General features: G+C 32.9%; 1 protein-coding gene across 2 annotated transcripts; it reads left to right on the top strand.

The window, feature by feature from the left end:
• The first annotated feature begins 3496 nt into the window (after positions 1-3496).
• LOC127801578 (probable polygalacturonase) lies at positions 3497-8449 on the top strand. 2 transcript variants are annotated; one of them, XM_052336824.1, is made up of 6 exons: positions 3497-3662; positions 4991-5308; positions 6284-6404; positions 6514-6688; positions 6808-6878; positions 7295-8449. In XM_052336824.1, the coding sequence occupies exons 1-6, from the start codon at positions 3630-3632 to the stop codon at positions 7966-7968; spliced, it is 1392 nt and encodes a 463-aa protein (XP_052192784.1). In that variant the 5' UTR covers positions 3497-3629; the 3' UTR covers positions 7969-8449. The 2 variants fall into 2 exon arrangements, with proteins under 2 accessions (XP_052192784.1, XP_052192790.1); XM_052336830.1 differs by lacking the exon at positions 3497-3662 and adding an exon at positions 3879-3920.
• Positions 8450-11596: the final 3147 nt, after the last annotated feature.

Below are 11596 nucleotides of genomic sequence, written 5' to 3'. Positions count from 1 at the left end.
TTAATATGGAGAATAGGAGAAAATTTAAAATATAATGTAAAATTTTAAAAATTAATTCAATTTCTAATATACAGGGACATTTCACCGCTGTTTATGTTTTTGTTTTATGTTTATTTTATATTTTCAATTAAAATTTCTTTTAAATTTTTTATTTATAATCTAAAAGACAAAAACTTAAAAGGCCGGTTTGAGCTGGGCCTAAGCCTCAAGAACACCACTAGGCGCTAGCTACTCTGCACACTTCGAAATCTGGAGGCCTAGATGACCCGGAAGGCCCAACAGTCATTGTTCGACCATATTTTAATATATTATTTTAACACATCACAAGTTTTAAATTATGCAATATTAGCACAATTATATAAGTTTTGAATTAAGACTCCACGTAATCAAATTTAAATTTATTGAATTGAATTACTTTGATTTTGATTTTGTTTTTATGATGATCTGGTTACAGTCTGATCATATTTTTTAATTAAATAATTTTTTTTACATAACCCTTTTTAAATATCAGTGTTGAAGAGAAGAGGTGGAGTAGTAATCATCCATGACCATACAGCTTCATAATAAGACGATTGATTCTATTCATAAAACTTAAAATAGTGTCATTGTTAATTACGATTTGACGCGCTGCATCTGCATAGTAAGTATTGATTGATTGGTATTTAAGTGGCCAGAACCTAACGTCTAATCCAATCTCACCATCAGCAAACATCAGCTGAGCTGCTTCATTATTCGACCAACGTACCCCGTTCAATTCTAAAGATTTACAAATAAATGTTAAGAAATTAAAACGATTTCTATTATTTAAATAAAATATTAAGGAAAATTTATTCTTACTCATCATAATAATATCTCAATTTCTGCCGTTAATCATAACTGTTGCAAAGGCACCTTGTGTCTGGGCCCAGTGGGCCACCTAACCCGGAAAATCAGGATTACGTGGCTTCATCACAGCCGTTACACGAGCATAATAATGTTTAGAGTGAAGAAAGAAGAAGATGCTTCCTCTGTACCTGTTGGGGGTCCAAGTCAGAAGTTGTCCGGCCCAAAGTTCACACCTCTTTTGTAGTTTTCTAGCCGTTGGAGCAGCCCCAACTGGTTTACTCCAATTCTCCATGGCAATTGCTTTCTTCAAGACAATAATTTTTAATTATATATTGAGGGAAATCATATCATATATATATATATACACAATAGTCTACAAATTATTAACATTAAATAAATAAATAATTGTTCATATACTCATTAGTCATCTCAATTAAATTTGTTGAGTTTTCTTTTTATGTATTGTATCTTTTGTCACTAAAAAGTTACGTGTAAATTCATATTTGTGTACATTAAATAATATAAAAATGATATAATAATTATATTTTCTACAAATATTCCTCCCTATTTATTGTGTCAGGAAAATTAAAAAAATCATAGAAAATTTGGTTGAATTAAGCATACTCTAGGGTGAAATCAAAAGGCTTGCAACATATCTAAAGAAAGGTATTGGAATTATTTGCAACAATTTATCTTTTTAAATTAATTAAGCAAACACCATTTTCAATGTTCTCATATATTTTTAGGGTTATTTTAATATTATTTAGAAAAATAAAAATTAAGATATTATTATAATCAATATTAAAAATAAAATTTAAGAGATCATGTTCTATTTATTGTTTTCAGTCGTTTTTAGTTTTTTTAAAATAATAAAAATATATTTATTTTAATATTTTTTAAAAATACATTTTCGAAAACAATGTAAACATTTTATAAAAAAAACTAAAAAAATAACAAAATGTGCATTCTGGTTGTTTTTATCAAAAACACCCTGAAATTTTTAAAACACAAAAACTAATAAAGACGGCTCTCTTATTATTTCTCCAAGATCTAGGGTTGAACTATTTTTTTCTCTTTAAGGCTCGTGTTGTTAATTACACTTGCCATTGCTATCACTGCCATAAGCTGACGTTAATCTCTCTCCATCGTTCAATCACCTACATCTTCTTTAGTTGATGTCTTTTGCTACACTTGCATTACAAGCAGTAACCCAAATTTTATGTTGAACGGCCATCATCGTCCACCTTCAGCCACTGTCATCATTCAAATTGTAATCTTGTTTCGCCTTCGCTATTCTTTTCTTATTATTATTCATCGTTCGTCTATATTATCCATCTTTGCTTTTCATTTGAGCCAACCATCGATGGCCCCACCTTACTCCAATTGCCTATTAAACCACAAATTATAAAAGTTATTTTATTTTTATTTGTATTTTATTTTTATAATAAAAAAATACAAAATTCATCAACTTCAAAATGTATATATAACTTAATAACGTACTAATATTAAACTATTCCAATTTACTAAATAATAAAATTTATTGAATAAAATATTTTTTTTTCTAAATTTGAAAATAAATGAATTTCTTAGTTTTATGTTTTGAGAAATATTTTTTTAAAAATGACAAAAAGAATGTTTTTTTAGCAATCTCAAAATAAATATTTAAAATACAAATTGAAAATGAATTCAAAAATTAAAATTAAAATATGAAGAGAATAATTCTTAAAATATTTTTAATTTTATATTTGACGAAGTAATTATATAGTAAGATTTTAACATGTTGTATTTATCAATTATTTTTTCTTTAATTTTGAGCTATAACGTGTTATTTTTTTGGTGAATTAAAAACAAATTAGATTTTATAATTCATGTAAATATGTAACGAAAAGAAAGTATTTTTATTATAATAATTTTAATACAAAATTTATAAAATTATCAAATCAGTATTCAATTTTGCATTACAACTATACTTTATAAATTTTATACTAAAATATATATTTTTATATAAAATAATTTTAGATGCAAATTTATTGTTAGAGAAGCGCAATTTCAACGAGGGAAAGTGATCTGGCAGGGAGAGTGAGCCAGGCTGGCAATGGCCCCACAAATTGATTAATTATTGCGGGCGGGCCCCACTTGCTCGGTCTCAGCCACATGCCGTCTCCCTCCCAGTCTGTCCACCCAACTCAGCTTCTTTGTCCTACTCACAGGGCATCTCGCTTCAACTATTTTGTCCACATCATAATCAATAACAATAAACCAGGATTTCACATAAAAATAACACCATTTAATAATTTTGATACCGCCACGTCAAAATTTGATAAATCCCCACTAATCAATTATTGTATTTCCAGGCCGCCTGCTCCTCGGGCCAGATTGATTCCGTGTCGGCAACGCCCCTCATGGAATAGCGATTTCGAGGAGTGGGATTAGTGGTAATTAATTATTATTATTATTATTATTATTATTAATTACTTTCACTGCACTTTTTCCATGTATGATTGTTGATTTGCTTCATGCCGCATATATACGTACGTACATACATACATACACATATATATATGGAGAGAACTTTGCATATACACTACATACACATGAAAGAGCTGTCTTTTCCTCTTTCTGCGCTGTCACCATCGGTTCGTATATTTATTTGTTTTGTTTTTATTTACTTAATTAACAACAATTGGCATCATATACTCACCCACCACCATTGTCTCTTCGCCTTCTTCTTCTTCTTCGTCTTCTTCGTTTCGTCTCACTGTTGGTATTCTTCGCTTCCGCTTCTGGCTCTTGGGAAGCCCTGGATGAGTCCCAATAAGACTCTCATGAAGGGGCTAGTAAGTACGTTGCTTTTCTGCTGCTTTCAATTGATTCTGTTTCCCTTAATTCTGAGTTTTTGGCTAATTAGGAAACGTTATTCTTTGTATTTCGGCTCGGCTGATTTTCCGTGTTTCTGAAATTGTACACTTGCTGGTGTGGTTTTTCGTTTTTCTACATTGTAGAGGTGATTGATTCTACTGCATTGTGTTTGCCCCTTCAAATCCACTGTTCGCCAATCGAAGGAACAGATGAAATGTGTTATTCGTGGAAGTGGGGTTAGGTTTTGTTTTTTTTTTTTTTTTGTTTTTTTTGTAGTTTCTGACGACAATTTCTCCTCTTTTGCCCCGCTGACTGAAATACGTTGGCCTTATTTTGTATCTTTCTTTGTTATTTTGAGTTTAATCGATTCTCGAAGCCCTTATTATCCAGCCGCAGTCTGGAGAGCTTATGGATCTTCGACCATCGCAGAAATTTGACCTAATTCTTCACATTTTCTCCGATGTTATATGATCTTGACGATCCTAGTGCCTCCATTTTGCATGGAGTTGTTCCTGTATCTATCAAGATCTACCTTTTCCCCTGAATTGCAAGATACAACACAGAAGGGTTATGTTGATTTTTTGTTTGTTTTTTTCAGTCACTATCTGATATTATAATCACGTTACTCTTTCTTTTCTCTTCCAATAAGATTAATTAATTTCCCGAATCTTTGAGAATTTTATTCAATTGGCACTTGCAAATTAGTGGGTGGCATTTCCATGTTAAAGGATCACCGTCCAATCTGATAATGGGCTCTTGCTCATTTCTTGCTATCCCTTCCATGAAGGTTTCCACACTGCATTGTATTAATTATTTCGCTAGTTAAGTTGGCCTGTATGTTTTACTATTTAACATGCCTATCAAAGATAACTGAAGGAAAATCTATTTTAGCATGTAAGAACAACATATAAAACCTTTATCCCACTATGTGGGTTTGGTTACATGGATTCATTTTTTGGTTGCAACTGTATGAATTCATTTTTAGCTGTCAATCAATGGGTGCTGGACTGATACAGTTTATACCAAAAAGAGAACACTGTATAATTGATAGATGATTTCAAATGGGGAAACTGCTTGCAAGTTGAATTCTTTTTTGGCTGTAACTTGTTAATTGTATGAATTCATTTCTGGCCGTCAATCAATGGGTATTGTACTGATAGAGATTGTGCCAAAAAGAGAACATTGTATAAATGGTTGATGATTTCAAAAAGGGGAAACTGCCTGCAAGTTGAATATCTGTTTGGTATTGCTCTTTACCTTTCTCTTTTTGTGTTTTTTTTCTCTTTTCCCCCCTTATTCTTTTCAGGTAGCACTGCTTTTGCTTCTGGCATTGACTGATGCTGTTGAACTTCTGGGGGGACCAAATGATGGGGAATGTGAACTGGATAGGCCATTGGAACCCAGACCTCACAGCGTGTCCATCTCGGAATTTGGGGCAGTTGGGGATGGGAAGACATTGAATACAGTTGCCTTCCAGAATGCTATTTTCTACCTTAAATCCTTCGCAGACAAGGGTGGTGCTCAGCTCTATGTCCCACCAGGCAAGTGGCTTACTGGAAGCTTCAATCTTACGAGCCACCTTACACTCTTCCTGGAAAAAGGCGCTGTGGTTCTTGGCTGGCAGGTTGTTATTTCAACTCAAATTTTCTCTTCCACAGTAACAAAACCTAAGTGTACTATTCATGCTGTAGAAACAATGACAAACTCCTTTAGTAGACATCCTCAAAACTGTATGTGAGTTTAGAAGTCTGGCATGGAACTATTATAGCAAAGTTAAATCTGTCTTCTCTGCTATTTGCTACTTAGACCAGTGCTAGCATAGCAATTTCCTAAAACAGTAAGTGCACTAGGTCGTGGAACAAAATTGGAATCTATTCACGACATGTTTACTGCTGCTGCTGTTGTATTATAATAATATCATATTTAATCCTGATTATTGGAGAGAAAGATCTCTTACCAATATCTAGGGTAATGCTTATATTTTGATTTTATGTTTTTGCTTACCAGTATGTTGAGGGGAAAACAAAATGATCAGTTTTCTTCTGTCAACCTTTTATCTGCCAGTCACTTTCATATGGAAGTCCTTTTTGTTACTTTAAGAACTTTCATGGTTCTTGACCTCTAATTATATACTAGTCTCGAAGCCTATACGTATTACACTTGCCAAAAAAAAAAGGTAACCTAATCAGTTTTTCATTTCCAGTACACAAAGAGATATTGAAGGACCTGTCCTGAGAAAACAAGAAATATGGATATAAATAGAAAGCCAAAAAAAAGGGGGGTAAAATGCTGTCAGTTGGGAGTTACTTTTCTTGTAAGGTGAGAATTAATATGCATTTGGAAAAAAACAAAGATAACAGGAGGCCACAAATTTTCCAAAGCCTTCCTTATTGTCTCCATATTTTCTCTCTCTCCCATTCAAGTATCTCTCTTCTGCACATTCTTGGTGTTATGCTGAAAGGTCAGACATTTCGGGAAAATAAAAATTGTAGTATCTAATGTCTAAATACTGCAATTGTAATCTGGATTATATGAGGATTTTTCAATCCTTTCCATCAGGGTGAATTTTAGTTTGTTCTTTGTGTTTTCACCTTGACAGGACTACTCTCATTGGGAGATAGTTGAACCTTTACCATCTTATGGTCGTGGGATTGAAGTGCCAGGTCGAAGATATCGTAGCTTGATTAGTGGACATAATTTAACTGATGTGGTCATAACAGGTAGGATATCTTTCTCTCTGCACTTTTCTTGCAGACTCTTTCCTTTTTTGGTCATCCATTAAGTCTTTTCTCCTACTACTTGATTAATTCTGTCCCTTGATTGCACCAGGTAATAATGGAACTATTGATGGCCAGGGTTCCGTGTGGTGGGACCTGTTCAATTCCCATTCCTTAAACTATAGCCGTCCTCATCTTGTTGAACTTATCAGCTCTAGTGATATTGTTATATCAAACACAACCTTCTTAAATTCCCCCGCCTGGAATATTCATCCAGTATACTGCAGGTAGCTTGGCAACTTCCTCCAAAGATTTGTGTCTCCTTCAATGCATTCTTAACTATAATTGTCTAAATGTTTATGTGTGACATAGCTACAATTAATGATAATTTGTGGATGTTATGCAGCAACGTGTTGGTTCAAAACATAACTGTCCATTCTCCGCCAGAATCTCCTTACACCAGTGGCATAGTTCCAGGTTTGTATGAAACTACATGTTGACTCAGATTTGTTTATTTGGCGTTTCTCAGTTGCACATTAGCATTTGCACAAAAGATATTGCTTTATGCGTTTCAGTTTTCTATTCGTTACATTGAGTCATAAATATAAGGTTGATACAATATGTCCAAGCACTGAGCATGCATTTGTGTGCGAAGTGTTTCCTCTGAGAACCTACTCTTATTTTCTTCTATTTTTTGAACCACTAGAATTTTGTCTCGTCTAAAATAATTCTTATCTGTATCATTGTTTGACATGCGGGCTTGACTACTTATCCACTCCTAAACATGACATCAGAAAAGCAGATATATTGGTGTCAATTTCCACAGTTTCTTTTCAACATGCAAGGTTGTTTCGTGTATGTTATCTAACAAAAGGTGAAATGAAATTTATCAGATTCTTCCGAGCATGTATGTGTTGAGAATAGCAACATTAGCACGGGCTATGATGCCCTTGTGCTCAAGAGTGGATGGGATGAGTACGGAATTTCCTATGGCGCGCCAACCAGATATATCCACATCAGGGATGTTTTCCTTCAGTCTTTTTCAGGATCTGGTGTGGCTTTGGGTAGTGAAATGTCTGGTGGCATCTCTGACATACTTGCTGAACGCCTTCATATACGTGATTCATTGATTGGCATGGAAGCCAAAACAGCAAGAGGCAGGGGTGGTTACATAAAAGACATTCTTATATCAGACGTGGAAATGCTAAATATTCATGTTGCTATTGAGGCTACAGGTCAGTGTGAATCTCACCCAGATGACAAGTTTGATCCTTCTGCCCTTCCAACTGTCAGGCGCATTACATTTAGGGACATAGTTGGCACAAACATCACTACTGCAGGGAAGTTCCTGGGAATCTCTGAATCTCCCTTCACATATATTTGCCTATCTAATGTTTCCCTCTCCACTGCCTTTGACCCTTCCACTCCATGGATATGCTCCAGTGTGTCGGGTTTCTCTGAAGCTGTGTCTCCTGAACCGTGTGCTGATCTCCAAAGCTTAAATTCAGAATATTCTTCATCTTGCTACGGTCTCCTGCATCCGAGGAGCGAAGTAGCAATTCTATAATATCAACACCGTGAACTGCATTTACCCGTCGATGACAAGAGTATAAAATGCGTCTTCTGGTTCCACTTTGAATTCAAGTGGGCGATCATTCATGTGCAAGGAAATTCGGGATCTACCATCTGTCTTCTTTTGAACATTCTCAGGTGCTGCAAATGAAGCTTTCCACCATGATGTCTCAGGGTGGTCAGTTGCTCCTGTACATCCTCCTTTTCTTCATTCATGTGCAAGGAAATTTTGGGTAGTGTGGTATAGATACTTGTGATTTTGACATTTTTTGTTTTACTTATTATTATTATATTTAATTTTTTTTTTTTTTTTTTATGTTTTACAGTTTAAATTTTAACTTTTTGTATTCGTCATTTATGTTGCAATGTAAATTTGTGTACTGGGGATTGTCACCAGGATTGATTGGTGGATGGTGAGAGCAGAAGGGTGTTCTGGAGAGTGATAATCTTGGAATAAAAATTTCTTTTGCATTCTACACGCACTCTCTTCCCCCTTCTACCTTTTTGGTGGACTGTATAACAACTGGGTCTCGCTCATCTTGTCGGTATTGCTGGCATTTTTCTCTGGCACAGTAATTGTTTAGGGAGAGGCCGAGAGGGGCAAAGGACGCCTCTTTGCCCTCTCTTTCACAGCATATACTTTGTCCTTCTCTTTCATGTTTATACAAGAAGTAGTAAATTCAAAAATGCTATATCTATCTACAAATAAATCTCAGAAATAATTCTTGTAAATTGATAGTGATGTCACGAAATTTATAATAATTTTATTAAAATTAATAATAGTTTAATAATAATATTATGATAAATTATTATTAAATTTAAGTTAAACTATTATAACTTTTATGATATTAAATTAATTTTTGAGAGTTATTGGTGGTTATAACATTTTTCAGGTAAAATCTTGTACGGTATCCCGTGTTTCAAAAATTGTTAGTTTATTATATGTGCGTGCATGATATGAAACAATTGGTCGCCGATACCCGATAGGCTATGGAAGGCAGTCCTATTAGACATAGGACTGCCTGCCGATACATGCAGCCTCGGAAGCTTTGGAATGACAGATCCTATCTTTTGATTATTGTTATTTGCACTTGGAAGCTAGGAGGAAAGATTGAAGCCGAGCGAGCACTTCAATAATCCTTCTCTTTGGTGTATCGTTTCGTTGTGTACACGCAGGCTTAGATATAAGCCTTTATGCATAGGATCTGTCAAAGACACTACGTCACAACAATTTCAAGAACGAATCCCATGCCGCAATTCTTTGATTTCTTTCTCCTCGTAACCTAAAACTCGGTGTTAAGAAATGTCAATCTTAGCAGACAATTTGTGGTTGGCCAATAATCAATCAGTCATTATACTGAGATGGGAAGAAAATATCTTCCAAGAGATTGGCCTTCATTTTACTTTACTCAACTCTCCTCACTCAATTGTTCTCTCATCTAATTTTTTTTAAAAGCATTGCTAAAATAAGTAAGATAAGAGATATTAAGATAAATTTAAAATATTTTTCGGACTAAGATATGGAATAGTCAAGATAAAACTGAAAAATATTTTAAAATTTCTATTAAACTGTTTGTTAATTTTTTTAAAATCTATTGATAATTATACTTTTTTTTTATGTGTTTGTTAATGCATATAATAAGTATCAAGATAAGAGTGTTTTTTATCAAAATATTCTTATTACCAAATTCATTTAAAATTGTTTCTTAACATAAATAATAAATTTATGATTAAAATAATATTTTATAATTAATATAAATTGTCAAAAAAATAAAAATAAAATTTTATTTTTAAATTCATGTTCAACAATAAATTTAAAAAGAGTTGAAAAGTAAAAATAATTATTGTTGAAATTACTATAATTTCACCTAAATAATTAAAAATGGTCAAAATTGATGAGGAGAACGCCCTCGGTCCCATAATTACGCCAAGACGGATACCCAGTGGCGATCAAAAGATACATGACAGACAAGCATCGCCACATCAATCGGATAAGCACTCAGTAAAGGAATCTCCGAGACCTCAGGAACAGGCTAACCCACCGAAGATCACGGAGGCAATAGCTATCCCGAACTCCTCGAAGACGGACACTATCGCGATATCTTTATCGGGAAAGTCCCGAAGAAGGCGGGAGGGAGATCCCAAAGATCCCTCCATGATCCCTATCCCGAGAAAAGGTAAGAGAAAAAGGTGGGAGATTCTTCTTATCTTTTTTCGAGAGAGATAGTTTAAAAGGGACAATTAATCTTAGATCAAGAACTAACTTAATCATCGGAGATCGACCGGGGGAGCAAGCCCCGTCTCCATTGCAGGTACCATCGGAGAGGCAAGAAGGGAACGTGCGGCTACCACTTCAGAAAATCTATCATCAAAAATATATTTTCATAATAGATAATAAAATATAAAATTGAATAAAATAATTTAAAAATGGGTGAAATGAATTATACTAGTTAATAAAAAATATATATAAAGAGAGAAAAATTTAAATTTTAAAACTTCATTTAAATTTTAAAAATTATCAAAACATATAATAATTTAAAAATATATTAAATAATATTAAATATAAAATTTAAATGAATAATTTTTTTTATTAAATTTAAAATTTTAAAATATATTAAATGACATTAATTATCTTACAAAAGACATATAATAATTAAGATTTATCTATAAAATGTCAAATAAATTTATTTAAAAAGAAAGATCAAATAAATTTATATTAAAAAAAATAATAAAAGATCACGTAAAGATTTTTCTAAAAATGATCGGATAACTTTAATAAACATGTTAGAAAGGCCAAACATTCAAAATGCTTCTCATATATAACCATTTCTCGCTTATTTTGGTTAATAAATTATGGTTAATTTTTATTTTTTTTTTGGCGAAAGACTACTATTCTTTTTTTATTTGGTTAACTTCTGCAAACCAAATAAGTCAACCCAAAATAAATTTGACTCTTATCTGTAGAAAAAATAAATCTGTAATATTTAATATGGAAAACATACTCCCCTGAGCATCAAGTTAAATCCTCATGCCATTAACTTTTTACCAATTCAATAAATCTATTTGGATAGAATCTACTAGGATAAAAAGACATTTAATGCTTGTTTTATATTATTTTATAATATTTTAATTATATTAAACAAAATAGAAAGACAATTTTAACCTTATACAAATTCTAACTCTTCACTCGTATACTTTTCCACCTAAAACTCTCAACTAAAATTACTGCCCAACATATTAAAACTACACATTTCCAAAGCAAACAAAATTAGTTATAAAAATGAATAATGACAATCATGACACTTAGGTGGCAGCACACTATTGGTTGTAATAAATGTATTCTCTTTGCATTCTCCTTCTATTTTATTTCATTCATAGATTATTTTATTTTGTCCGAATTGATTTGACGCATGGGATGACTAAAGACATCAAATGATAAAAATATTCTCATCTTAAAATTGCCGCATTACCTTGAATTGATATCTATGTTGTATTACAAACTTTTATTTTATTTCATTCATGAAGTTCGCCATCTGGTAGACTGCATATGACGGATTGCATTTAGATACAGTCTGCTAATTTATGCAATTCGCCAGAAATTGGGGCTTACCTGAATTATTGTG

This window comes from Diospyros lotus, chromosome 1 (assembly GCF_014633365.1).
Source record: "Diospyros lotus cultivar Yz01 chromosome 1, ASM1463336v1, whole genome shotgun sequence".
Classification (NCBI taxonomy): domain Eukaryota; kingdom Viridiplantae; phylum Streptophyta; class Magnoliopsida; order Ericales; family Ebenaceae; genus Diospyros; species Diospyros lotus.
Note: the sequence above shows the minus strand (reverse complement) of the source record. Positions and strands in the feature narration are given on the sequence as shown.

What these genes read in the sequence shown, in the direction of transcription:
- LOC127801578 (XM_052336824.1), top strand. Translation starts at nt 3,630, where the DNA reads ATGAGTCCCAATAAGACTCTCATGAAGGGGCTA. An exon ending in AGACTCTCATGAAGGGGCTA is followed by an intron (nt 3,663 to 4,990) that starts GTAAGTACGTTG and finishes TATTCTTTTCAG; the next exon opens with GTAGCACTGCTTTTGCTTCT. An exon ending in ATTCATCCAGTATACTGCAG is followed by an intron (nt 6,689 to 6,807) that starts GTAGCTTGGCAA and finishes GATGTTATGCAG; the next exon opens with CAACGTGTTGGTTCAAAACA.